Source organism: Triplophysa rosa, linkage group LG2 (genome assembly GCF_024868665.1).
Source record: "Triplophysa rosa linkage group LG2, Trosa_1v2, whole genome shotgun sequence".
Classification (NCBI taxonomy): domain Eukaryota; kingdom Metazoa; phylum Chordata; class Actinopteri; order Cypriniformes; family Nemacheilidae; genus Triplophysa; species Triplophysa rosa.
Window position 1 is genome coordinate 27,692,389 of NC_079891.1, and position 27,301 is coordinate 27,719,689.

Consider the following 27,301-nt stretch of genomic DNA (forward strand, 5'->3'; position numbering starts at 1 on the left):
GAATGGCCACAATACATCTAGAAAAGCTGATTAAATGAAAGTTTGCAATGGTCTCTTTTTCCGCAGCTGTATATATAAAGTATTGTTTGCAGTTATCAGTTCAGTTCTTTCAATTCTGAATATAATGTTCTTGCCATGGAGGATATTGACTATTAAAAAGCTATTGACTATTACAGGTTATTACACGGCATGTTGGAATGCTTGATTCTGATTTGCCAGTCGCGACATTTGCAGGTTCATTATTCCCAGTTAACATCTGCTCAAAACTAATAACGCACGCAATGTGATGCAGCAAATCATTTTGACAGTTTTTTTTTTGACAAATTCAATATAAATATGTCTTTTAATATCATATATGACATTATATTTACAAATGAATAAACCAAATAGCCTGTTCGTAACATTTAAACGTCGTTTCTTACCTTAAAACCGAAAGTAAACGGCTTTTCCTCGCGGAAGGTCTGCATTAGGTAAAAATTAGCTAATAGAATATTTCAAATTCACATTTCATGTCCAGTTTTTTTCTAATGTGCCAAGTAGGTGTGTAATAAGCGGGATAATGTACAAGCAGCCGGCTGTTATCGCGAAATAAGCTGATCACACTGTCGGGGCTTATTTCTGCGAAATCAACCGGCTGCTTGTACATTATCCCTTACCTATTGACTATTAGGACCAAGCATTTAAAATGTATCATCCAAATCCACAACACGGGAAAGAAAAATTTTATGCTCAAGTAGTTACTTTGCATAATTTGGACTAATGGCTTGCACTAAAAAGCCATTGAAGGATTCTTATTTGAAATCATGGATAAACAACAATGAACCTGTCATGGCTCTGCTTCCTTAGTCATGTTTTTCTTGGTCCTGTAGCAGAGCCATGGCAAAGCCTTAGGTTTTATGTGAGAAGACCATGAGATGTTTGTTTTTTGACATCTCATGTGTTTTCTCAGGTCTTGTCATTGGTCCCGCCCCTCTCGTTTCCGGTATTGTCTCCCTCTTGTGTCTTATGTTCTACACCTGCCCCTGCTCGTTATCCCTCGTTTGTCTTCTCTATTTATACCCTCATGTTTCTTTGTCTTGTGCCTTTGGATTGCGTTGAGTGTGTACGTTTGTCGAGCTTACCCATGGTTGATGTCTGCTTTACGTTCCATGTGCTCCCTGTTCCTGTTTCAGTAAGTGTTTAGTTTAGTCTTTGTCAAAGTATTGTCTAGTTTAGTGTTTAGTTAGCCTTGGTCCTGTTGTGTGTATCATTATTTTGTTACTTTGTCATTTACCCCCTCGTGGGTTTTTGTTTTGTCTTTTGTTTCTTTGTTAAAATAAAGTCTCTGTTAACCCCTTACTGTCTGCCTGCATTTGGGTTCTTCTCCTGCCACAGTTCGTGACAGAACCAAGGCCTACCTGTCAACACTAGCAATGCATGATCAAACTGTTTTTTGTCTAGTATGCCAATCACCCACCAAAATATGTTTTCTTTAAACATTTAAACATAAATCAGTATATTTACCTCACTCAACTTATACAGAACATTGGGTTAGATGATAATGTTATGCCAGGACCCTAATTTAGTCTTAATGACCCTTTAATTTAGTAATTAAGTCCATATAAAACATTATTTCCTGACGATACATTGTTTGATTTATCCAACCATTCTTTTTGTGTTAATTCGCTATTTGCCTTCATGTGGCAGTTATACAGTCCATTTTTTTCAGTCCAGAAAAATCACCAGCTCAGTCATAGATGATGGCATTTGATCACTATGGTTACCGCTACTACAGGCACAATTGAGGCAGCTAACAGCTCCTCATAGGACCCCGGGGGCGGGGTCAGGAGTCGTAGCAGGCTTGCAGCAGTACACAGAGAGCACAGAGAACGTAAACGTCGGTGGCCGACCCGATTCTGAAGCAGTGACTGCAAAATAATTAAGTAGAGGCTAATGTACATAGCGAAAACCCTGAGTAATCCTCAGTTTTACCGATGTTTGTCGCCCTTCATAAGGACAGTGAGGGGGACGGATCGTGTCACTATGAATCTGAGGGGGTCATGTCCCTAGTGCCATCTGCGCGCCTGCTAACTGTCCAATGGCCAGACATTTTTAGCTCTCCCCTCCAGGCCCAACTTACAAGAAAACCAATCAAAATGGAAGGGCAAAATAAAGCCCCCTCCTAATTTTTTTCTAATTTCAGAAGCCGTTTCACTCAGATATGCGTCACAGTACGGAAAAGTAGTCAATTACAACTTACGGTTCATGGTGACTTTAAGAACTCCACGGTTTCTATCATTTGGCCTGCATTTCCAAACACAGTTTTCACTGGAAAGAGTGAGACCACAGAGGTCAGGCTAGGGCTGCGTTTCCCAAAAGCATCGTAAGCCTACGTTGATCGTAGCTGCATTGGTGACAATGGTTCTAAGATCAACTTAAGGTTATGATGCTTTTGGGAAACACAGCCCAGTTTATACTGAGTTCGGTGTTGATTCATGCAATGTAAAAGACTGATTTGATGAATGCCTTCAATTGAATGAACCCAAAACAAACTTAGTGCTCTGCTGGAGAAGGTACTCCGCTCTTGCACACCTTACATGAGCTGAATGTTTTAGCACTCATCACCTGCTCAAGGTCAGGTTCTCTTTTATTAACACAGAAAGCTCCAGTCAATCATTATTTCAAATGGTAAATAACCTTGCATGAACCAAAACCAAACTTTACTAAAATAATTATTTGCCCTACATAAATACTACTCACCACCTATACACCAGTTTCTAAATAGGTTTTAAATGTTTGGACAGCAAAAGTGATTCAAGGAACCTTTCCCATGGCACACAATAGCGGTAGTTATAAGTGCAACAAGAGGTTTGTGATGTGCATTTACTGTAAGGCGTTTTTACTAACATAAAACGGGCCTCAGCAGCAAATTTACAGTTTCCTTCCGGCTTCTGCTACGCAGCACCACAGTCGTACAAAAATAGAAACAGTTCATATATATTAATTAGATGGTTCTTTGGAATACTACATTCTGATTGGTCAATCTCTGCATTCCTGGAAAATTGTTGTTTAAAGCAGCCCTTAATGAACAGCTATAATTAACATAGTTGTCAAGTCGTGTCAGGTCTCGCTCTTTTTTCATACAGATTTAAAGATACACAGTGGATACTATCTGTAGTGAATATGACATTGGAAAATGGCCAGAAGCTCATAAGTCTTCAGTTAATTATGGAATATTTTTAGTTCATTTCTCAAATCTTATCTAATGAACTAAAAATATATATTTCAGCCTAAACTAAAGTAAAGTGTTCACCTCTTTGTATCAATATGTTGCTCATAAAATGTGTTTTTGATTAATCTTTATGTTTTGTGTCTTCTTTCCCATGAAGCATGTACTTCGTATGTAATGTATGATAGAATGATAGAATAGCAAGCCAAATTTTGAATCTCACCTATACAACAGACATGTTTTCTGCCTTTTGCTCCTTCTTTGTAGCAACCTAATGAGGTGTTTTTTTATTTAACATCCAGTGGTTGAAATAAACCATGTTGTTTTTAATGTATTGCAGTTTGCACTGTGGACCCAAATGATTTATGCAACATAAACATAAAATAACCCAACTTATACATTTGCAGTTTTTTATTATATTTTTGGGCTTTATTTATATATATATATAGGACAGTATAGACAGATAGGAGCATGGGGGAAGAGAGACGGGGTGCCGACTTGAACCTGGGTCCCTATGAGCCACCAACGTGTCTGGAGTGCTGACCACTGAGCCACAGCTCCGACACCCTAGTTCTGTTTTTTTGTTTCATATTTTTTTTTGTAAAAAAGTAAAACACAAAAATTCTTTACAATCACAGTTTTTTTTACAGTGCAAGACAATGTATGTAACTATTTATCAGAAAATGATCAGAAAATCTCCTGCAGGCCCTGTATGTTCTAGCCATTTTGTTTGATTTTGACTTTCAAACAAACAATAGAGCTGGAATGTGTTCGATTGTTGTAATATAACCAAAGAAAAAGGCAGGAGAGGCAAAGACATATTGGCGACTGCACATTGATACCTGTGCTCTCACTGAGATGATCAAAGAATAAATGGCGTGCTGAACAGATCTATCAATCGATGTAAAATTCAAAGACGGAGACAAATAAATAATCCAGAAGAAACTGTCTTTGGAATGGTTAGATGTTTGTGAGCGTGTGTTTTTCAGTGCGTGTTTGATCATTTTCTAAGGGGTTTCCTCACCATGACTCACCTCGCTCAGTGGGAGGAACCTAATACATGTTTTCCTTTGTCAGCTGTTCTTGAATCAGATGCCTGGGGTAATGCATTAGCACAGCTTGGACTCTAAACCAGAAGAGTTAGAGATGTATTTTACACTCAGAGAATTACAGTTAACAACCATCTGGGTGATGATTACATGTTTAAAAGTGTAATTTTGACCATGGTAAAATACAATCCCAGCTTTGTTTTTTAGTACCTCAGTGTGAGAAAACCATTCATGGGTTGATTTCTTTCAAAAGTGAAAACACTGGTTTTGGTCAGGATATTGTTTCTCGAGGGTCCCAACCAGCCCACTCAACAACATTGACTCAAATTATTTGGGTGGGACTCTCTGTTTTCTGACCAATGGCAGGAAGGAGGAGTGATCAAGAAACCTGTTTCCAATTTGTGTTTATGTGTGAAACATGTATAAATGTTTTCAGTGTATGCCTACGTGTATGCATCCCTCTCCGACACAGACGTGTGTGTGTGTGTGTTGGACTGTAGGAAATGGAGGCCTTTATCATTTCTCGTGCAGGCTTACCTCCTCGTCTCTAAGCAACGGTTGCCAAGTAACCCATATAGCTAGAGCAAAAAGAGAGATTGGAGAGAATGAGCACGAGAGAGTCTGTTTAGCTGAAGGACATCCTACACGCACATTGTAAAATAACACACAGGTCAAACTGAGCTTTTGTGTGCGTATTGGATGTGATAGAGCTGTTTATGAAAGACATTCAGCCTCTGTGTTTCTGCAAGTTCAGAATGTTCCATCTGAAGAGCCTCTGTAGTGCAGCCAACATTAGTCAGGAGATCTGTGTGTGTGTAGTGTGCGTCTTGAGCAATGAAGGTGTCTTTTTCTGAAAGACATGGCTAGAAGTGGATTTAGGAAAAGCATCAATTATAGCAAGAATCACTCATTACACTCAGTCATGGTTTAAAGAAACGGTTACCCTCAAGAATGAATATTCTTTCATTATTTACTCAATCTTGCGTCATTCTAACCCCATACTTTTTCTTTGGAACACATTTTTGAAGACTGTCCCAGTTTACTTAAATTGTTGTTTTGAAGATTCTTCAAAAATTCAAGAAAGTGAATTTGGGTCAATGACACATAAGGATTTTCGACTTGCCAATTTTAAAATGCAAATAAATAATAATATCAATTGCAGTTATTCAAACTTTAAGAATGTGTAAGTGCAGATTAAAATTTTAAGTTAAGTGATTTTAGTGTTTTTCATCTATGATTTGGCCATAGCCTTAAAAAAGTCATGTGGTGCAACTGTGATTTATCTTAAAATTAATTCATTTCCTTGACATGCGTAACATTAGTATTTAAAGTGTTTAGTAACAAAGTTTTTGCATTTCTTTGAGTTTTGGTATAGTAGTCATCTTATTATTTTGTTCTATAATGATGTCTTCCTAAATTAACAAAATGAACAAACATCTTTTTCCTCAAAATCGCATACAACTGATATAAATGTTTTAAAAATACCATTAACTTAAGCCTACTGTATCAGAGATTCATACTTTAGCCACAAATTAATTGATATTGTTGCTCGCACCGCATGACAAGTGGTCGGTATATGTCATTGACCCACTGGTAATAACATGAGGGTGAGTAAATGCTGAAAAAAATCATTTTGATCTGGTAGTGATTTTCTTTCATATCCAACATCTGACATATTTCATAATATTCGATCATGATGTTCATATCGCTGCTATCCATCTGCATCCTCATATCTCCGTATTTCGTGATATTTATTTTATGCCATAAATCATAAACCTATTAAAAAGTGCTTCTCAACTTTGACAACAAAGTATTTAATCATTTAATAAGTACAGTTTTTTTCAGTTTCTTGAAAAACAGCTAACTTGGACATCCAAGGTTTCAGAAGGACAGCGACAATTTCTATCTGTATATTGATGAGTGTAGTAAGTGATTAGTAATTGTATTGCCAAAGTATTGTCAGAGATCCTTATTTGCGTGGAAGTACTATATTTTATGTATGTAATGTATAACAAAAAAGAAAAAAATATATATTCAACATTAAGAAAACATTGCAATGAAACATGAAACATCAAAATCCTCTTGAGTGCTGTATGTTTTAACATTTACAAAATGCACCTAAAAGTAAAAAACGTATTGCCCCTCTTACCAGCATCTCTCGCTCTTTTTCCCAGGACTGGACGACTGTTTGCTGCAGTACATGAGGACATTTGAGAGAGAGCAGATCACTGGAGAGCAGCTACTTCATATTACCCATCAGGAACTAGAAGAGCTTGGCGTGACCCGCATCGGACACCAGGAGCTCATTCTGGAGGCTGTGGACTTACTCTGTGCACTGGTGTGTGCGTGTGTTTGTGTGAAAGTGTGCGATAGAGACTAGCTGTGATAACGATGTGTTTGTTTTGTATTAATGACACAACAGACATTTTAATCAAACTCGGCTTAACGCTGAATGATTAACACCCAGCGGGAATCTCCCAACCAGTACACAACGAGAGGTGGGGGTGTGTGTAGGCCGCATGAGATCCTGATTGGCTGCTGAGGAATTTGTATACCACAGAAAGATTTAGTAGTTAACTTTAATGACGTCAACAGATTGACAGCTGTTTATGAAAACCAGCATTATTGCTCACAATATCACATACAGTATTCATCATATGCACAATGTGCTGTGTTAAAATATCACTCATTGTAATCTCTTCCTCCTTTGAGAGTTTGTATCTAAAATCGTTCATATTGCTCTAGTTCTCTTCTATCTTCCCTAAAAAGCAGAGCTCGCCGAAAACTTTTTTCGATTCAACGGATGCCTCTTAAACCTTTTACCAAGGTGCCATAAACAACATTACAAAGAGCTTACGTGCGAGCCTATTTATATAAGGCTTTATTTTTAATAATAGCTGGAGCAGTAAATGGGTTTCTGCATATTAATATGCATTGTTGCCTCCGATTGAGGCGGCGATTGTGGAGCGTGCGTTAAATAATAGAACGACAGTCACGACAGCCGAGGTCTATTTCCATTTGCCGGAGGAAAATTATGACAGATCAGCACTGCAGGGACCAATAAACACCATATAAAGACAAAATGAGGAGTGAAAGAGGGAAAAGCCCTCCATTCTATAAAATAACTAGGATGGGGGGCTGGTCCGGCGGCACTTGCGAGAACATCGCTTTCCACAGGCAATTCATTAGCACGGTGAACAAACCTAGAGGAATTGCGAAGAAAATAAGCTGTGGGAACCACAAAACACGTGATGGATGGTATACTGAATTAAACATCGATTCACAGAAATGAGGGGTTTTAGAACACAGCAGTCTCACCAAGAAGCACTTCTAAGAAAATCACATTTATTTGGAGTAATAGCGTTTTCATTTGCATTGAGACATAGATTATGGTTTTTTAATAGCATTTCACAGCGTAGGCAGCGTTTTATTTCAGAGTAACCTTGTTAGTGCGTAGTGATGGCCGTCTACACGTGCCGCGATGGCACTCTGAGGGTGTTGGTTCTGTTATATTCTGCTGACACTTGCATGGTGTTGCTTTCATGTCTGTGAATTACAAAATTGATTGTTGTGCTTCCAGCTTCCATTTTCCAACGGTGAAGCTCGACCTAAAAATAAATGCTTGTCCCAGAAGTGTCATGTGACAAAGCTGGGTGTTTTATATTAAAAAGCTTTTTTTCTAAAAATATATTTATCCTGTTGCAGAACTATGGTCTCGAGACAGAAAATTTGCGCACTTTGTCACACAAACTCAACGCGTCGGCCAAGAATCTGCAGAACTTCATAACAGGTCGCCGTCGTGGGGGCCATTATGATGGACGAGTCTCACGGCGCCTTCCCAATGACTTCCTGACCTCAGTCGTTGACCTCATCGGAGCGGCAAAAAATCTGCTCGCATGGCTGGACAGGTAACGAAACTGACCTGAACAGAACCTCAGCTGAACCGAACCGAGCTGAAAATAGCATCACATCTAACTAAATGGAATTGAAATAAAATCTAAATAAGCCAAGTAGCTTTCACTTATTACTTCAATGGGATGGAATAGAAATGGAAAAATAATGAAATGAACGGAGCAAATTATGTTATTGAGAATATGAAATAGGGCTTTTTGTTTGTCTGCTGTAATGGCCTCATCTCTCTGTGTATGTTTTGTTCGTAGGTCTCCATTTGTCAGTGTTTCTGAGTACTCAGTGCTGAAGAACAACATCGTTCAGCTTTGTCTAGAACTAACAACTATAGTACAGCAGGTGTGTGTGAGTTAGAGAGATGTAGACAACGTGTATTTGAGTGTTTTGATATGTGACTAACGTAGCACTTTATTAAGGTTTTCATTTATGTCTCTTTTTTCAGGATTGCACAGTATATGAAACTGAAAATAAAATTCTACATGTGGTGAGTGATATTATTTTCTGCCTGTTTATATTTTACACAAATGTGCACACACACGTGTCATCTAAAAATCACTTTTTTATTTTTTTAGATTAAAGGAATAGTTCAGATGAAATACAATTTAAGTTTTATTATTTCAACTTGACCCTTAAATAATAAAAATACAGGAAAAACAGTCATCTGTTTACTATGGAATCCTAAGGCAGTGGTTCTCAAACTTTTTCGTTGTAAGGCCCCCTTTGTGTAGAGTGCATCGCTTTGCGGCCCCCAAATAAAGACTTATAATCTTAAATTTAACATTTTTATTTAAACAAAAACATATTCGGTTATACAATGCTGAAACATCAATTCTTTTGTCTGGTGGTCTTATTTTTCTGATGTTTGATTGCATAAAATCTATGATCAATTTCTATATTTCATAAAATGCCACAAAATCTGTGGCCCCCCTGGATCTATCTCAGGGTCTCCCCAGGGACCACGGCCCCCAGTTTGAGAACTACTGTCCTAAGGGGTGCCGTTATGTTAAGAAAATGTAAAGCCTTTTTAAAAGAACAGACAATTATTTATCTAAAAAGGTAATAAGTTATTAAAGGTATTATCTGTTCAGTTTATGAACTGGTAGAACATTATGTACTTTATGCCATAATTAATTATAAGAAATTAACCCACACAAATATAGCAAACACACACCCACACATATATTTTTTCCACTTACACAGAGCCCAAAAATACATTTGAATTGAAACATGATTGTGAAGTCACATGCATCTAGCCTGCTCTGAAGCAAAACTCTGTGTTTGTGTGTGTGTGTTTAGCCTAAGGTTGGATGTCTTGAATAATGCAGATTATGAATTTTACTCCCTTCAGGATGACTGCCTGTAGAACAGAAAGCGTGGGAGAGAGAGAGAGAGAGAGACAGACATAGAATAAAGAAACGATGAAAGAAAAATGTATCATAAATTAAACTACATATAGCACATGAATTATACAGATTTGGATTATGTTGTAATGAGGGTTATGGCTCTGTCTTTAGGAATGTAAATGATATGGACTGTTGCAGTTTTCCTTTCTGATTGCGTGGCGTATGTTTTGGATGCTGGTCTCTATAACAAGTATACGTACAATGATGTGATCATTGTATACAATTCATGTATACTTTTTAACAAGTATAAAATTCATGCTGGCCTTTAATTTGTCAGTGTTAATTGCACTATTAACCCATATAATTTGACTGAAAGATTTACTACCGAATCAAAAATACAGACTGACAATACATTCTATCTCTCTCTCTCTGTATTCTCTCAATGTCTCTTTTCAGTGTAAGACTCTATCAGGTATCTGTGAGCACATTATTTCGTTATCATCCGATTCGTTGGTGTCACAGTCTGCCCACTTAGAGGTCGTCCATCTGACTAATGTTATGCCTAGTGAAGGCTTGGTAAGTAAAAAATAACAATGACAATATCCCCTTTATCATCAACAGAAATAAAAGAACACCTAAAGCTGCGTATTTTGGGTTGCATATATTTATATTTATGTATAGGTTACGGCTTACACTGTCCTTCTGTCTTTTTTTCAGGGCATGTACATCAAGTCCACATATGATGGTCTTCATGTGATCACTGGGACCACAGAGAATGTAAGTTGAGTTGTTTTCTGTTGCTTTCAATGTCCCTAATGAATGTTTTAGAACTGAGTATAAATAATACAAAACCATTTTAGTCCTCACATTTAATACTTTTATAGCAAGATCAGTTGTTTTTAATAGAATTTCCAAGGTCTTCAATGGTGATGCTGTTGTGTGTTAGGGAGGCATGTGCTATCTTCTCGAGAAACAAATGAAAAATGTGAGTTCTGTCATTTTATCTCACCCTCATGTAATTTCAAACCCATTTGCATTTATTTATTCTGTTAAAGGCACAAGGAGAATTTTAAAAAATCTTTTTCAACAGTTTATAGTGACCACAAGCTCTAATAATTAATCATTTTTGTATTCAATTTTAATATGTAAATGTATATTTTAACCATCATAACTGTAGTCCATATGATTTGAGCTATGCAAAACGGTATCCTAAAGTCATGCAATAGCTTTGTGAGAAACGGATAGAAATTCATTATTCATTGTTCACTTTTAAATAAAATCATTCATGCAACTTAATGTGCAGCTCTCAAATCACATGTGGTGCCACAGGTTTTGTCACTATTTCATCACAAAGCAGTATCCAACAATCCACCATAGGTGCTTTATGTGTTTTTCATTAATGGTTTTATTTTAGAGTCAATAATGACTTTAAATTTAGCCTGTCTTTGACACAAATGTATCATATGTCTTCAGAAGACTTGAAATATGGTAACAAAATCATATTTGGGTGAATTAGTGTATGATAATTATATAATATGTTTTTTTATGTTTTATGTATACTTGAGTGTTTTTTTTAGAGCTGGACAGCCTCTGGTCACTTTAAATATTTTATTGAAAAAAGCTCCATAAATATTGTTTAAAATTCTGTTACACTGTTAAACAAGAGCATGCAGGTTTGGAATGACATGAGATGCAATTTAGATTCATGATAGACTCATTTCTGGCAACAATTCTCCAGCCAGCACATACTGTGCTGCAGTTCTTCTGTGGGGACAGAAGATCCAGGTCATGTGCACAGAACAGACGCTTGATTTCAGTGCTGGCTGGAGCGAAGCTCGGAACAGAGGATTGTTCCAGTAATGTTGTTAAATCATTTATTTAGATGAATTAAGCTACATTCCCTTTTACCACACGTTCATGCAGAAAGAACAGAACTGTTTTACTTTTTATTCCTAATGCACATTTATAGTTCAACGAAAATTATTCTTCATTGTTTTTGCAAATTCTCTTTACTTCCATATTCATAAAACAAGCCATATAACAAATTGAAATGCTTGTTTAAAGTCTTCCAAAACATTTTATGGACTGTTGTGGCGCGGTATGTACTAGTGACTGAAAGTTTTCAAGTTTTCAAGTCAAGGTAGAAATGATCAGATGAGTATGGGTTTCAATGAAAAGGCTTCTTCATAAGGAACGTTAACATACACACATATGTGATGCAATAATACAACACAACACAGAAGTGTGTAATTGTTGCTGTCAGATTTAATCAACAGGGTAATTGATCTCTCTATCTCTTTCCTGCAGTCTCCTGCAGATCAGTGCAAGAAGATTCATGCTGGTGATGAGGTCATTCAGGTCAATCACCAGACGGTGGTGTGTATCACTGTGTGCGATGTTATGCTGTCATATGTATGTGTGTGTGTGTGGATGTGTTGAGCTTGCATCACAGTGCATAATTGTGCATTCATGTTTGTATAGATATGATTGATTGTGCTCATTTGGAGATAACTTGATGTCACAAATCCTGCAACAAACAACATTAATGCAATGTGAATACAACTTATATGTATAATATATACAGTAATATTAATATAGTTACATTGTAAAGTTTTTGTACATAATTTGCATGTTCTTTATTACTGTATTAGTAATGAAAATAAATTACAGTAGCAAGAAATTGGATAAAAATTGCTTTACTGTAATGAAAAAGAAAAAATCAATACACCAAAAATGGTAATGGTCGAACGAATTGGTTTTATACAAATACTAAAATATATTTGTAATCATGTTTCCATCTTTTTTCAGGTTGGTTGGCAGCTGAAGAATTTAGTCAATTGTCTCCGAGAGGATCCGAGCGGAGTCATTCTCACACTCAAGAAGAGACCACAAAACACTCTCGGCTCCACCCCTGCGCTGCTAAAGAATGCCCGCTGGAAACCACTTGCCCTGCAGGTGTGTGCACTGTCAGGATAGTTCACTGTGTTTGTTCAAGTGTATCCATTTAATATGTATTGAGTGCGAGTGTGTGTGTGTATGTGTGCATGAGTGCATCTCACAGCAGTGAATGAGTTCTGTACGGCTTGTTGCCATGGCACCCAGAGTTCCGTGGTTGCTCTGGATACAAGTATCAGACAGATGCAGTTTAAGCCGCACATGTGTCCTTTCCCCACAGTCACGAGACACTGGAACGAAGTGGACCGTTCACTCATGAATGAATTCACACTGGATTTATGTTTCATCACATCTGAAGGACTTAATCACTGATAAATCTCAGATTTTAAACCCATTCTAAATGATGATTTGGGATATATTTGAGAATGAATGCACTAGAGAAGGACAGACAGGCTACTGTAGATGAGGTGTTTAAAGAATTAAAGAAGAGATTTGTACTGAAATGCTCCACAGACGGGCCGGTGGACATGGTTCCTCTGCCCCTTGTTGCCAGGTTTTGTCTCATGCTTGTTGCTATGCTTTTTCTCTTTACTAACTGACTGATGCAGTGCTCACTGTTGCTAAGGGAAACGCTGTCATCATTTTTGAACACACTCTATGATCACTGTTCTGCCCTCTAGTGGAACAAACTACCCATGTCGAACAAACAGTATTTACATGAAACGATTTTCTGAATACATTCATTACAGATTATTAAGACATTAGCTATTTTCATTGGTGTTTTTGTGCTCAAGTAAATTATCCTAAACATATTCTTTAAAATGTTATTATCATTAAATTATTCCTAAAATATTTTTCTTAACAGCAAGATGTTGTTTTTGTGTTTGATTGACAGCCTTTGTCCACCAGTCCATGCAGTGGTTCTCCTACCCCACCCAGCACGCTCGGGTCAGTAGGACTCTCACCTGGAGTGGACACATCTGGGGGACATGATGTGTTTATACTGTCCCCTGTTTATGGACACAGGTATTTACAGAAATGACTGAGACCCTAAATGGGGACATATTTTTGGGGACCAAGATGCAAAAAATCCCACTATATTTATGCATGAAATTTGTATAGCGGTTGGAGGCTGTTTTGTGGATAGAAATGAGAAATTCTCAACATTTGGCACTGGAACTCTGCCCCCCCTTTAAATTTACTACCTGGACTCCCATTTTTAGCCGTTTATCTCTCTCTCTCTCTCTCTCTCTCTCTCTCGCTCTTTTAGAGAGGAGGATCTGGATCGTGGTGGCTTTGGAGTGTTTGGCTCTGACTCTCCTGGTTATTATGTAGAACAGGAGGTGCTGGGGGGCCAGTACTTCCCCCTCCTGGAGGAGGATTCTGGGAGAAACACCGGACTGCGGCGCAGAGACCGGACCCCAACTCACAGTAAGAGAGCAGAAAATTACATGCACATCATATTGCTCACTGTCACACTTTATGCTACATTTTAATCAAATCGAAATATAAAACAGATCACAAATTCCAACGAGACATTTGTAATATTTTAGTACATACTACATTTTTTTGTGTTACCTGCTGTACATTTTGCAGAATGTCTGGCTAAGCAAAGCAGAGCATATCCACTAGTGAGACGATGTACTACTACTTGCACACAAAGAGAGTGGAGACACTCTTAAATGTTGTATGTCTTCCTGTAGGTGACCCCCGGCAGGTTCCCATGGGAACTGAGTGGCTGACCGAACCTCAAGAATCTGGAGTTTACAAAAGAGGAAGCAGAGGTGTCTAAACTTTACACACTTTAATAGTAATACTTCTAATTTAAAACGTTGTTTTCCTTTATTGCTGGTGCCTGTCAGGTGAGGTGCACTGCAGACTCCAGTTGCAAAAAAAAAAGAGTACACTAAGGCTAGAAACAAAGACCCAGAGTAAACAATTAAAAAACTAAAGACTTTGTTTGAATTTACTTACATTTATTTCACTTTTATTCAGCTAGACTGAACTTGACTTATGGGTTGGGGCGCAGACAGCAAGGAAGGGGCGCAGATAGCAAGGAAGGGGTTAACAAGACATTTTAATTATAAGACAAAACAAAAGGGGTAACATAATAAAACAAGGGAATATCACAACATGACAAGACAGGACAGGACAGGGGCCTGTTTCAAGGTTCAAACCAACCCTAGGTTAAACCTTGAACTCAGAGTAGGTTTACTTAGAAATTAGAAACTTTGAGTTTTTGGTTTCAGAACAGCTGATTTGAGTTAGTTCAATTTACTCTGGGTAGGCTTACCCTGGGTTAAGCGCATCCAACACGACTATAAAAAACCATCATCAATGGAGCTCCGATATTACGATTCACCATGGCAACGGCACCAAAAAAAGCAACATGGCGGCAGAAAGCACTTGAAAGTGAGGCACACTTTCCACTCTGCAGACAGTGGATTTACTGATGTCCTGAAAATGACTTAAGTTTGATAAATGTACCAATAAACAAACAAATTAATCATTAAATGAATGAAACAACAGAAATGATTAAAAAATCGTATGTTCTCACTTGCCATGAGTGCTCTAGTTACGAGAACAATACGTCATGGTGTATAGGACACCTGTAGGGCGTCAGACTCTCGTGCATAATTAGACTGATCGCCGGGTCGAACCCTGCTCTGAACAGATTTCAGTTGGAATGGCTGCACATCAAAATGACTTGTTTTTATTACCTTTATCGCTTCATGTATGTCTGCATTTATTAATTTATTTATTCATGCACTTTATTATACACTTTATTAAGTCATTTCTCATCGTCCATAGAAAATTACGCTCTGATGTGATACACGTACAGTGGCTGATGTTATTGATGTAAGGATGGATGAGATATATTTTGATATATCTAATTCACTGTAAAGAAAAACGGTACAGTTTTAATAAAAATGCACAGGCAAATGACAAAATTCCACTCGGGTCCTAAATTGCTCTCCTGAAATCAAAGTACATTCCAATGAATTAATGCAGCCTCTTCATGAATCCTCTATAAAAGCACATATGACATAAGTCACCGAGATGGTCTCTGTGTGATCAAAATGTGCGCCATTAATGAATGAATGAATGAGTGAGTGAGTTACACCACTTGCGCTTTAAAAGGGGGAGGAGATGGAAAGAAACTCTGGGTTTACCAAAGAAAACCTGCTTCCGACCAGGTTAGGTTCACAGAGTAAGTTACTATGGTTACTGACTCAGAGTAGAAGTTACCTCTCCTTTAGAAACGGGCTTGAGTAACCCTGCTTTCTCAGGTTTGACATACCTCACATTCCGAAACGGAAAACCCAGAGTTTCCCTCATTTCAGGGTTAATTTACTCAGAGTTTTCACTAAACCTCCTTTCTGAAATGGGCCCCAGGACTAAGACTAACTACACTGGCTATAACATAAACAAGGACTACAATTACCTGAACTAGACTTGACACGGCCCAGGAACTCACCATACAAATAACAATGAAGCAGCACAGGACAGAAAACACAAGGGCATTATAAAGGGGATAAATCAAGAGAGGAACAGGTGAAGGGCATGAAACAATAAACGAGCAATAACGAGGAAAGGAGAGGGCGGGAACAGAGCCGAGATCGGAGAGGGTGTATGGAAGGCCATAAGGGCCAAAATTACCCCTCCACATGAAACATGGGGTTCCGTCATAGTTCTGCCTCTCTTGTCATGTCTTTCTTGGTGTTGTGGCAGAACCACGACAGCTTTGTTCACTTTTTCTCATAAAAATCACAAAAGCAGCATTTATATGACGTTACTTCCTGTTTTCCTTTTTTGTATAAACTGTAATTTCAGTCCATAAATGTAAATTACTTTCACTTAATTATGTATTTCATTCTTTCATGCATGACAATCTCAGTTTATCTTACATAAATAGAAAATTGTCAACTTTGCTTTTTTTGTTTCTGGGATGTGAGAGGTGAAAAGAGAACCGTAAACAGCATGTGAAATGACTCATTTATTAGTTACATGTTTCTTAGCTTTTTATGTGTGGAAACAGAACTCCAAGAATAGAACAGAGAATGCGCAGGTGACACTAGCACAGATAAAAATAGAGAGCAAATCTCCATGAGGGGAAATATACCTCTCAAACCACAGACACACACAAACAGGAAGGTGTCAGAATATGCTCACTTCTTTACCCATCCAAGTGTATTCAAACTATTCTAATGCCAGTTTGTCCAGGAGTGTTACCAAAATGGCAACGGGGACGTTGACCCCTATGTTTGATCTTTCTCCCTCAGATTCAGACTCGTCTCTCCTGCGATTCCTCAGCGACGACAGGATTCTTTTGATTCAGGAAGAAGCAGAGTTTTCTCAGCGTGACACAAGCAGACGATCCAGGAAGAAAAGCCGAAATCCCAGCAGTCCCAGTTTTCCCATCAGCCCCTCTATGCTTGCTCCACCTGTGCGCTTAGACGCAGGTCCACCGGAGGGGCTGCCCTTCCCCGTGCCCGACTCCAACACAATGCCACACTACCATGTGAGTAGTATGTTAACCTTATCAGAGCTGTTCTCACGGCAATGAGACAGTTCATAGGTTTGTTTTGGACAAACCTTGGTAATTGTACAAAAACCTGTTTTAATTGTTGCTAAATTAAAGGTGTTTTATGAAAGTTGTTAGGTTCTGGTCCATATATCTATGAAACGGGAGGGAGCATGTGTGGTGACACACATTTGTGCCATATAACCATACACAAATACCCCCACACAGATTTGTTTCATTTCATAACACAGGAAATTCACATCTCTCTTCCTCTCTTTGTCATTCTCTTTGTTGCATCAGAGAGCTTCAGACACACTCCGGGCAGATGCCGATAGGTGAGTAACACACATGCACCATAGACTTTTCACTTTTTGCTGAACTCCACTTTTTTGATGTTTCTTGAATATTTTAACGGGCTGTATTTGCTGCTTTGGCTTTAAAATACCTGTAAACAGCCTCTGTGTGAAATCAGAAATGTGAAAGCAGACATACACAAACTGTGGGTTTGCGGTGGGGGTCCAAAATTCAGGGGCGGTTTCCCAGACAGGGCTTTAGCCTAGTCCCAGACTAACTTAAATGTTAGATGTGTCTTAATCAAAAACAACTTGCACTAACCTATCTTAAAATATACCAGTGGGATTGTTTTGTCTCAAGATGACCACCGTTAAAGTTTTTTTGTAAAGTATTTTTTTAAAAACAACTAAAATATCATAAGTTCTGGTGTTCAAATAGTATATATACAGTATATCGATCTGTCTTGTTGATGTTACATCATTGTGATGTTTTAGACCAGGTTTCACAAAACACTAAATAGGCTCTATTGATGCGTAAACCTAGTTGTTATGTTCTGCATTTTTGAACAGCTTGTTTTATTTTAATACCTGGTAGTTTTGTATTGGGGCAAATGTTTCAATGAATGAGTTGAAAGAGTTATATAGTTATGCATAATACTGTATATAAAAAACTAAGAACATTTTGAATGATGAAACTTCTTTAAAGTTCAGGATTTTAAACTAGTCACACCAGGTTCTGCATGAATGCTGGTAATATGACAGCAAGTTTTATTGAACATTAGTTTACAGACAAGTAAAAAATTGAGCACGAATGCACACAGCAATCTAGTGGCAAGGTTGTGAATTGCAACCAACCGCTCACTCCCCCCCTTTTCGGCGGACAGAACATGGCGAAGTACATGTACATCCACGGTGTATGTAGATAGAAATAGGCCTAGCTCATTCTAAGGTAATAAAAACATAAAGCTTCATTGTGTAAACTCTTTATACACATCTGAAGGCATAGCTCTATGTATATTATATTGCATTTCTATCAATAGATCATCCCAAAAATTACACACTGGACATTTAATGAACCATCATTTGTTTAACGATGAGGAATAGAAGGTTTTTGGGTTATGTAAGAATCTTTCAGGAGGTTTTGTTTCCTCTGCGGCTGAAGCTGTATGGTTTCAGATGTTCAGTGAGAGTTTGGTGCTGTAGATGTCTGTGGAGATGTAAGGGTCTCCGTTTCTTTGCTGTTATGATGTGTTACTATGAAGAATCGAAAGCATCCTCTGTCTGGCTAAGGTTCAGTTGAATGTAGAGTTGTGTTTCAGTTAAAATTAGGTGTAAAGCCGACCGCAAACACAGACATTATGTCCACACCCTGTGGCTTTAATAGGCACGAATGAGAAAAACATTTTATTTTTTATTTTAAATGAACTGCTTTACATATTTTTTATTGGAATCTTTTGCGCGGATTTGATTATAAATTGTTTTTTTTAATTTTGGCTAGTATTTAAGTATTTAAATGATTTAACTATTAAATTTATAATAGTATTTAAATGACTACACAATTATAATGCCTGTCTCGCTATATTTTTCTTAAGGTATGCCAGTTCAGGTCTTGACAGACAAGCAGGGGCATCAATGAGAAAGGTAAACCTCATGCACGGATGTTATTCAGATAATTCTGACAATTCTACGATTCACATATTTCCATAATGATACTAAACATTTAGATAGTTCGCCCAAAAAAATGAAAATTGTTCATTCTGCCATCTTTTAGATTAGATTAGATTCAACTTTATTGTCACACATGTACAAGTACAGGGCAACGAAATGTAGTTTTGTCTAACCAGAAGTGCAATAGCAGCAAGTGCAGGATATACAGTGGTTGCATAAGTGCAGGAAAAAACAGTATTATTGAAGTAGTTTACAGATGGGTATGTACAATGAACATAATATACAGGTGGCTATTACTATAAACAGGAAATTTAAAGATGGGTATATACAATGATAAGTTATTGCAGTTATAACAGTAGTGCAATGGATATAGAGTAGTGAAAATCAATTATGGACAGAAGCTATCTACTCACCCTCTTGTCAAACCTTTATGACTCTCTTCTGCAGAAAACAAACGAAGATATTTTGAAGAAAGTTGGTAACCGATTCACTTCTATGGTATGGACACAGAACCAATGCAAGTGAATGGGGGCCAGTTAACAACATTCTTCAAAATATCGTCTTTTGTGTTCTGCGGAAGAAAGAAAGTCATACAGGTTTGAAATTATTTCATTTTTTTACCTTTGGACGTGGGTACAACTCATCATTTAGAACGATTGCTTACTTTTTTTTGTCATGCACTAAATGTTACATTATATGTCTTTAAAAATTTCTATAGGAAAATTCTAAAACAAATGTAAAATAAAACACAGAATCTTTATTTTTGTTCATAAAGGAGCATGTGAATATTGTTTGTGAATGCTCTCTACAAATGAAAGCGATTAGCTTCATTAGGGTGACCTGATTAAGAGCCTTCTGAAACAAGCCGTTTTCCTGATGTGCTTTTTTGTTTCGCTTCTCTTCTCTCTAGTCTGTGCATTATGCCTCTCTGAGGACCAAACCTAAGAAAAAAAGCAAAGGTACAATTATGAGATTCTGCTTTTACTTTGTCAGTGCTGTGTTTGTCAAGCATAGTGTACGTTTAAATGTATTTTAAAATATTGTTCTGTCATATGTGGTTGTCATTCAGTAATACGCTCTGTGTGTAGGTTCCCTCAGTAGTGCCAGCAGGAGGCGTATTGCATGTAAAGATCTGGGTCATGGAGACTGTGAAGGCTGGTTATGGAAAAAGAAAGACGCCACTGGCTATTTCACACAGAAATGGAAGAAGTACTGGTTCGTTCTCAAAGACTCCAACCTGTACTGGTACACCAATCAGAACGTAAGAAAACACACTTCTCCTCCCTTGAGCTGTGAAGTCTGCTGGCTGGATGAATGTGTGTGTGTGTGTGTGTGTGTGTCTGTGTGTGTGTGTGTGTGTGTGTGTGTGTGCGTGCGTGCGTGCGTGCGTGCGTGCGTGCGTGCGTGCGTGCGTGTGTGTGTGTGTGTGTGTGTGTGTGTTTCTATGGGGCAGGCCGAATTCAGAAATGCTGCAAAACTCATCAATGCATTCTCATCATCATCATCATCTAACTGCCAAAGCTGTGCTGTATTTATAATGCATAATGATTTCTTCTGTTTCTGTGTTCAGGATGAAAAAGCAGAGGGCTTCATTAGTCTGCCAGAGTTTCGGATAGACAGAGCGATTGAGTGCAGGAGGAAACAGTGAGTGTTGAAAAACAACTTTAATTGTGCCTTCTCTCTGTTGTGATGGGTTTGCTGTTTTTTTGGGTGGGTTTGAAACCCATGGACTATAGAGAAATCTGGGTCACCACATAAGTGCTGATCAAACACACACACTGATTCAGTAAAAAGTAGATACTTGAGTCTGAGCTTTTGTCTGTTTTTCTTTGTTTGTCAGTGCCTTCAAAGCATGTCATCCCAAAATCAAGAGTTTCTTTTTTGCTACTGATCATTTAGAGGAAATGAACAGGTGAGTGGTCAGTTTAAAGCATCTTTAATCCTCCCCCACCCTGCTATTCGCTCTTATGTTCAAACTTCCTGTTTCAGGTGGATGAATCGATTAGGCTTGGCTGCGATTGGCTACACACCTGATGACCCAGTACCGCGCCCTGATGAAGGTGAGATCCCATTTTGGGATGATATCATAAGCCCATAGTGTTGTGATGTCCCTGACTCATTCTATTTCCAAAAACAAATATGCTGTAAACTGATGTCATGTACATTTGACTGTGATGTCATTTTTAGACTACTGGAGTGAGAGTGACCAGGATGAGGTGGATGGGTCCATGACACTCAAACAGGAGACCACGTACCACCACAACCCCTCTGTGAGTTCAATCACTTCACACTCAGTGGTGTAGTCTACGTGATACGCAGGTATATGCCGTATACCCACTAGAAAAGATCAAGAATTTCCATATTCCCACGTGAGGATACGTAACAACATAGTTTTGAGTCAGAAAAGTGCGACGCACTGACTTTTGGACCATTGGTGCACTCGGGAGATATGAAACAAAAGATCATGAAAGGCAAGCATTTAAACTACACAAATTCTGAGTGTTTTCGTAAGCAATCCCCTCAAGCTACTGGCACATCGTGTGACGCTGCAGCCGGTTTTACAGAAAATGAGCCCGATGAGGGCTGCAAGAGGCACGGGGTCCCCCTCTGTCACGATTTGTTATCATTAACATAACTGTGAGGGTATTGTTGGCATATTAAATTGTATCTAACTACCAAACTTCACAAACGTTAGTTTGTGTGGTGAATCAATAAATGAGGGAGAGATAACTTATACTACATTGTAGGTGTATAATTATACTAAAATTATACTACATAATTGTTTTAGATGATAAGAGATGAGAACTCCTGTCAAGCCTTGTGAAAGTCAGGCGAGAGACACTGCCAGCAATCTATAAGTGCAACGGTTGCTTGATAAAACTGCACAAACGTTCATTGTTAATTATTATAGTTAACTATCAATGTCAATAATAGGCGCAACTTGCACTCATAAGTGTGACCCAGTCAGGTGCGGACTGACAAGTAGGACATTCTGTCGAAGTCCATAACGGCCTTCCCACCGACGGCCTATGGCTATGACCAGGGGCGGTCCGGCTTCTAATCCATCCGGAGTATCATAAATTTTCCCGGTGGGCCGCTAATGTATGGGGCCAGAATGGACACTTGGGCCAGACAAACGGACGTTAAGGCATTAGCGAGACGGACATGTATACATGTAACGCAATGACACGTTACATACAACACACCCCCCCCCACCCCCCACCCCCCGTCGACAGAAATGGTGGACGGCCGATGCAATCAAACATCCTCCCCCAACGCCCCCCCCCCCTCCGTTGACAGAAATGATGGAGGGCCGATGTGGGCCGAAAATTGCAGGGCCGTTTTTGCTTCCCAGAACGCCCCTGGACCCAGTGTGTAAAACTAGACTAAAAATCTGATTTACTGTAAGTCTTTGACATGGCCTTAGTCAGTCAAATCTATATCAAAATCTAAAGATTTTTCTTTCAATGGATATTCTTTACATTATGTTGCTTACCCTGCCCAAAACACAAGAGATGCAGATGGGAATCAATAGTAATAGTAAACCAATAGAATTTATGTAATATTCTTTTTTAGCAGGGTGGGTTTATGTAGAAATAGTATATCACAAATAAATGACTTTATAGCTGGGTTTTCACATGGATCACAAATGTGCATTGAAAATTGCCAGCTGATAAAGCTTTGGGGGATGTATACATATCCCAAAGGGGGCTAAAGGGGCTAGAGAATAAATGTAACTCTTAACTGGCTGAGTTAGACAGTGATTAACAAAACCAGCAAGTCCCACAGCTGTCATTGGCAATTGAAATCTTGCTTGCAATAAATCTTTCAGAATGCTCTTGATTACATATAGAGGCATACTCTATGCATTCTCGAGTGTGGTGGTGCTCATGGGTTGTCGATCTGTGACGGATGAGTAGGCTGGGGGGGAATTAGAGTATGCTCACTACAAAAAACTGGACACCACTGTTCACACTGTATGTTCTCATTCATTTTCAATCAAGAATTAAATGAATCCAATTCAACCCGATGTCATGGCATTTGAGAAAAAGCTATACTGAAACCCCTCCCCTTAACCCAACGTCACTGGCGCAAAAGCAAATCGTACCAAAATGCACGAATAAGATCGTATGAATTCATATGAATTAGCCACCTCATAAATAGTTACTAATTCCTGTGAGATTGTGTTGATCCAATTGAATAAATTTGCTATTCATTTTTTTTGTCTGTTGTTCTCAGGGAACTTCGTCCAGTCCATTTCCCGAGCGTCATTTCTCCAGCGGCTCCACATTTTCGCATTCCTCTGCGGAGGAGTCCCACTCCTCTTGCCGATCCTCCCATCGAGAACGTCGCTCATGGCAGGACCTGATCGAAACCCCCCTGACCAGTACGGGGCTACACTACCTGCAGACAGTGGAAGCGGAAGAGCCTACCCTGCTGTCACCCGATCAGCTCCGGCAGGCCACACTCCCCGCCCAGCGCCGACGCCCCCTGGAACGCGATGGGCCGTTTCCGTTGACAGACAGCGAGGAGTCCCGCCCCCGTCATCACACCCACAAGCAGCGCAGCCAGAGCCTCCCACGCCACCGCGAGGCACACGGGGGACATGGGCACCGTAGCGCTCGCACTCACATGCACGGCACTCTGAGGCCGAGAACTCATCTCCATGAGGAAGAGGAGGAAGAGGAGGTGGAGGAAAGGGAGGTGCGTAAACTCAGAAGCAGGAGGCCTGAGAGTGAAGAGAAAGCAGTTGATAGCATAGACGGCCTGCAGGAGCTGTATCGATCGCTGGAGCAGGCGAGTCTCTCCGCTTTCGGACAGCAAAGGCCTTCCACCAAACAAGAATTCAGACGCTCCTTCATCAAACGAAGTAATGATCCCAACACAAATGAACGACTCCATCGCATAAGAGTTCTTCGCTCTACGCTGAAGGTATGCAAACATACAGGTCACAGAGCAAATCTAGAGAATTAACCTTAAAGTGATAGTTCACTCAAAAATGAAAATTCTGTCATCATTTACTCACCCTATTGTCATTTCAAACCTGTATGACTTTCTTTCTTCTGCAAAACACGAAAGAAAATGTTTTGTTGGTAAGGAAACAACGCTGGTGCATTGACCTGCATTGGTTTTGTGTTCATACAATAGAGGCGAATGTACCACTGTTGTTTGGTTACATTAACATTCTTTAAAATATCTTATTTTGTGTTCTACAGAAGAAAGAAAGTCATACAGGTTTGGAATGACAAGAGGGTGAGTAAATGATGACTGAAATTTCATTTTTGGGTAAACTATCCCTTTATGGATGACTGTAATGTTTGGTTTAAGCGGGTTTATGCTAGTTAGAGCTAGTCTAGCTAGTAGTTATTTTCTCAGAGGAGTACCAAATGACAATTCAGTTGTCTTAAGTTACTGAATCTGCCAGTGATTAAAGAATTTCCAGTATTTCAGCCAATCAGATCACAGATAGCAAAGATAATTGATTTATTGTTGAATCAAGGTTAAATTGGTTATTTTGAACATTGACTCAACATTAAATCTTTAATCACTTATTTGCTTTGTTTTTTTTCTGATTTTTTTCACTCACCACAGGCAAAGGAAGGTGACTTGGCCGTAATCAGTCAGGTTCTGGATGACCCTTGTTTGACTTCCTGGAAGTTTCGTGAGTGGAAGCAACGTAACCACGAGCTGTTCCTGGATATCTGTGAGTTTAGCTCTGCCCCGTTGGAACCGCCCAGTGATTCCAATGACCTTTCACCTCTCTCACCAACGCTGATGATGCACACCCACTCTTTCATAGAAACGCATGTGTGAAATACACATCCACGCGACAAACAAACACGCTAAAATAAAGACGTGAAGATATACAAATACCGTGAAACAGACAAACATACACAATGAAAAGCACTGTGGATCTAGACTGTCCTCACTTTTCCTCGATGGATGACCTGATACTGATCACGAGTGACAGATTGAACCAATACACTGTAAGATCGATCTTAAAGAACTGACCCAGCCTCCGAAATTCTAGAACGCAGGCACGTCGCCGACCGTCCTGTGACCATCTGCTCTAACCCGACACTGTCAGGAGACTCATAGACACGTCATGGAAGAGAAAGTATTATCTGCACTTACAGTATATGGCTCATTGCAAACGCTGTACAATATGTTTCATCACGGGCACAATTTGGAAGGGATGGAAGAAAGACCCCGTGAGGTGCCCTATTGCATGCCTGAAGAATCATCTTGTCAGATTAATTGACCACCAGTTGAACAAAATGGGAGCGCATTTTAAAAACAATCTCTTATTTTTGTCTCTGATTGGAGTTGAAAAATCTTTTTTTATATCTTTCGAAGATTTTGTTGATTCATTTATTTGATTCTTTCGTTTGATTTCCTTCCCTTGGAATGCTGCAGGAAGAGCACTCATGTAGCCATGGGCAACAGGCTTCACTCTGTTACCAAGCAACACCGCCCTACTGTGTTACTCTATACAACTCTCAAAGCAAGCAAGAGTGTTGGAATACGTCTGCGCGTATGTGTGTGCAAGTGCGTGTGCGTGTGCGTGAGAAAACAGATGAGGCTCTTTTGAGAGTTTGATTACATATATACTGTATGTTAGGGTATGGGAAAAGATGAACTCCTGGCAGATAGAAATGTGTTAAATTTGGCTTCTTTAGAATATTTATATTATAGCTGAACTCATGCATGGTTTAAAAAATATTACTATATGCTATCAGGCCAGAGAACAGTCTGTATATAAGAACATATTATTTGCATAGCTGCATCCTCTGTTTAAAACTGTGAATTGTACTCGTGAATGCAATCTTTTGACTCTGCCAATGCAGAACCTTTCTACTCTCTATTTTTTTCTACAAAAAAGACGACAAAAGACGAAAAGCTTTGCTTCTCTGATGTTATGACTGTTTTTGCTTGTTTCCGGGTCTTTGCTGGTCATTACCTCTGAGCTATGGGCTACATTCAGGTCGCTATTTTCTGTTTTTTTTTTTTTACGTATGTGTCCCTCAGACAAACTCCACTAGCTCCAAAATATCAAGTTTTATTCCCTTTCACTATTTTAGGCTTCAGTGACTCAGGATTTGGATAGAAGTGGATAAAGCAAATAATAGAAGAATTGAGATTTCCGATTAAAATGAAACAAATCTATTGGGTCACACCCGGCGGTGGAGTGCAAAATGTCCCCTATACCTAAAAATGTCATTGAAATGCAACAGACCTCCATATGTGCTCAATGTAAGTTGTTTGATTGTCACTTTTATAGAATCTTGTGGGATGTACTTTAATTGAATAGAATGTACTCATTCAATAGTTTGTTAACTGTATATCTCATTGGAACACACAAGCACACACACACACACACACTCTCACTTCCTACACAAAGACAATACTTTTATGTTTGTGGTCGATGCCGTCTTACCAAAGCGACTCACAAAAACATCTGCCCACTAAATTCACTGTTTCGAGTCATTGTTTCTCTTCACAGTGTTGCCGAGGACATTCATTCCATGTTTGCGTGTGCGTGTGTATTTGTGTGTACGTGTGTTTTTTCCAGGCCATCGGGGTTTCACTGTGGTTTAAAGGGCATGTCCCCCCTCTCCCCCACACGGCTATGCTGTATAAGGTGTAAGTTGCACTGCAACATTGAGACGGAACATATTGCTCTTTTTTCAAGGTTCTCTTTCAGAAAATTCCCCTTCTGTATATTAAAACACCAGGAAGATCCTGATATTTATTCACAGTATTATTCAAGGCTAACCCTCTTTGCTTTCAGAAATATAAATACATATATAAATATATATAATACAGATTGTAAAATGTTAAACTAATAAAGTGAGTTCTCTGCACTCTGCATTTGTGTGTTGTGTGATGTTTTTAAGGTGCCATTTAAACATAATGAAAAATCGAATTAAAATGAAATTAAAAGTACAACATAATGTAAAAATAAAATGCAACATTCAGATGTGAGACCACAAAATGTGTACAAATATGTGTAAAATACATGCATGGGTAAATAAATGCCTTTTCAACGTGGTGGGGGGAAAAAGGTAATATTTAATTTATATAATTTATTAATTTTGTTTTCATGCACTTACATTAGTAAAAAATACTACAAATTGTAAACAGTATACAGGATAAAGGTGACAAGGGAAATAATAAATAATCAGAACATATTTTGGTGTTTACATGCAGTTTTATAGATGTCTTAGATTTTTCATTAATGGCTCAAAAAATGACATGTTTGACCCTTTAATTAGTCTCTGAAATTAAAATAAAAGTAAGGATTCTAAATGCACACTTAACTAGCCGAGTTCAGCCAATGAAAACAACAGACTCGAATAGTTACTAGCGTTGCTATCGCCTTCATACTATCATCAGATTATAATATAATA

The 27,301-nt window shown here is 38.7% G+C and overlaps 1 protein-coding gene across 2 annotated transcripts in view; it reads left to right on the forward strand.

Moving 5' to 3' along the window:
* Window positions 1-26,754, forward strand: part of si:ch211-26b3.4 (connector enhancer of kinase suppressor of ras 2) — a 31,215-nt gene extending 4,461 nt beyond the window's left edge. Inside the window, exons 2-23 of one of the 2 annotated variants that reach the window (XM_057322599.1) lie at window positions 6,432-6,595; window positions 7,963-8,165; window positions 8,418-8,505; window positions 8,609-8,650; window positions 9,966-10,085; window positions 10,227-10,286; window positions 11,817-11,885; window positions 12,318-12,464; window positions 13,300-13,430; window positions 13,675-13,835; window positions 14,108-14,188; window positions 16,688-16,926; window positions 17,230-17,264; window positions 18,815-18,863; window positions 19,801-19,849; window positions 19,979-20,151; window positions 20,461-20,534; window positions 20,731-20,802; window positions 20,880-20,950; window positions 21,078-21,160; window positions 23,130-23,822; window positions 24,483-26,754. In XM_057322599.1, the coding sequence (XP_057178582.1) occupies window positions 6,432-6,595; window positions 7,963-8,165; window positions 8,418-8,505; window positions 8,609-8,650; window positions 9,966-10,085; window positions 10,227-10,286; window positions 11,817-11,885; window positions 12,318-12,464; window positions 13,300-13,430; window positions 13,675-13,835; window positions 14,108-14,188; window positions 16,688-16,926; window positions 17,230-17,264; window positions 18,815-18,863; window positions 19,801-19,849; window positions 19,979-20,151; window positions 20,461-20,534; window positions 20,731-20,802; window positions 20,880-20,950; window positions 21,078-21,160; window positions 23,130-23,822; window positions 24,483-24,704 (3,026 nt within the window). In that variant the 3' untranslated portion in view covers window positions 24,705-26,754. Of the gene's footprint in view, window positions 1-6,431; window positions 6,596-7,962; window positions 8,166-8,417; window positions 8,506-8,608; window positions 8,651-9,965; window positions 10,086-10,226; window positions 10,287-11,816; window positions 11,886-12,317; window positions 12,465-13,299; window positions 13,431-13,674; window positions 13,836-14,107; window positions 14,189-16,687; window positions 16,927-17,229; window positions 17,265-18,814; window positions 18,864-19,800; window positions 19,850-19,978; window positions 20,152-20,460; window positions 20,535-20,730; window positions 20,803-20,879; window positions 20,951-21,077; window positions 21,161-23,129; window positions 23,823-24,482 lie in introns of those variants that run through there. The other variant, XM_057322609.1, reaches the window with a different exon arrangement.
* Window positions 26,755-27,301: the final 547 nt, after the last annotated feature.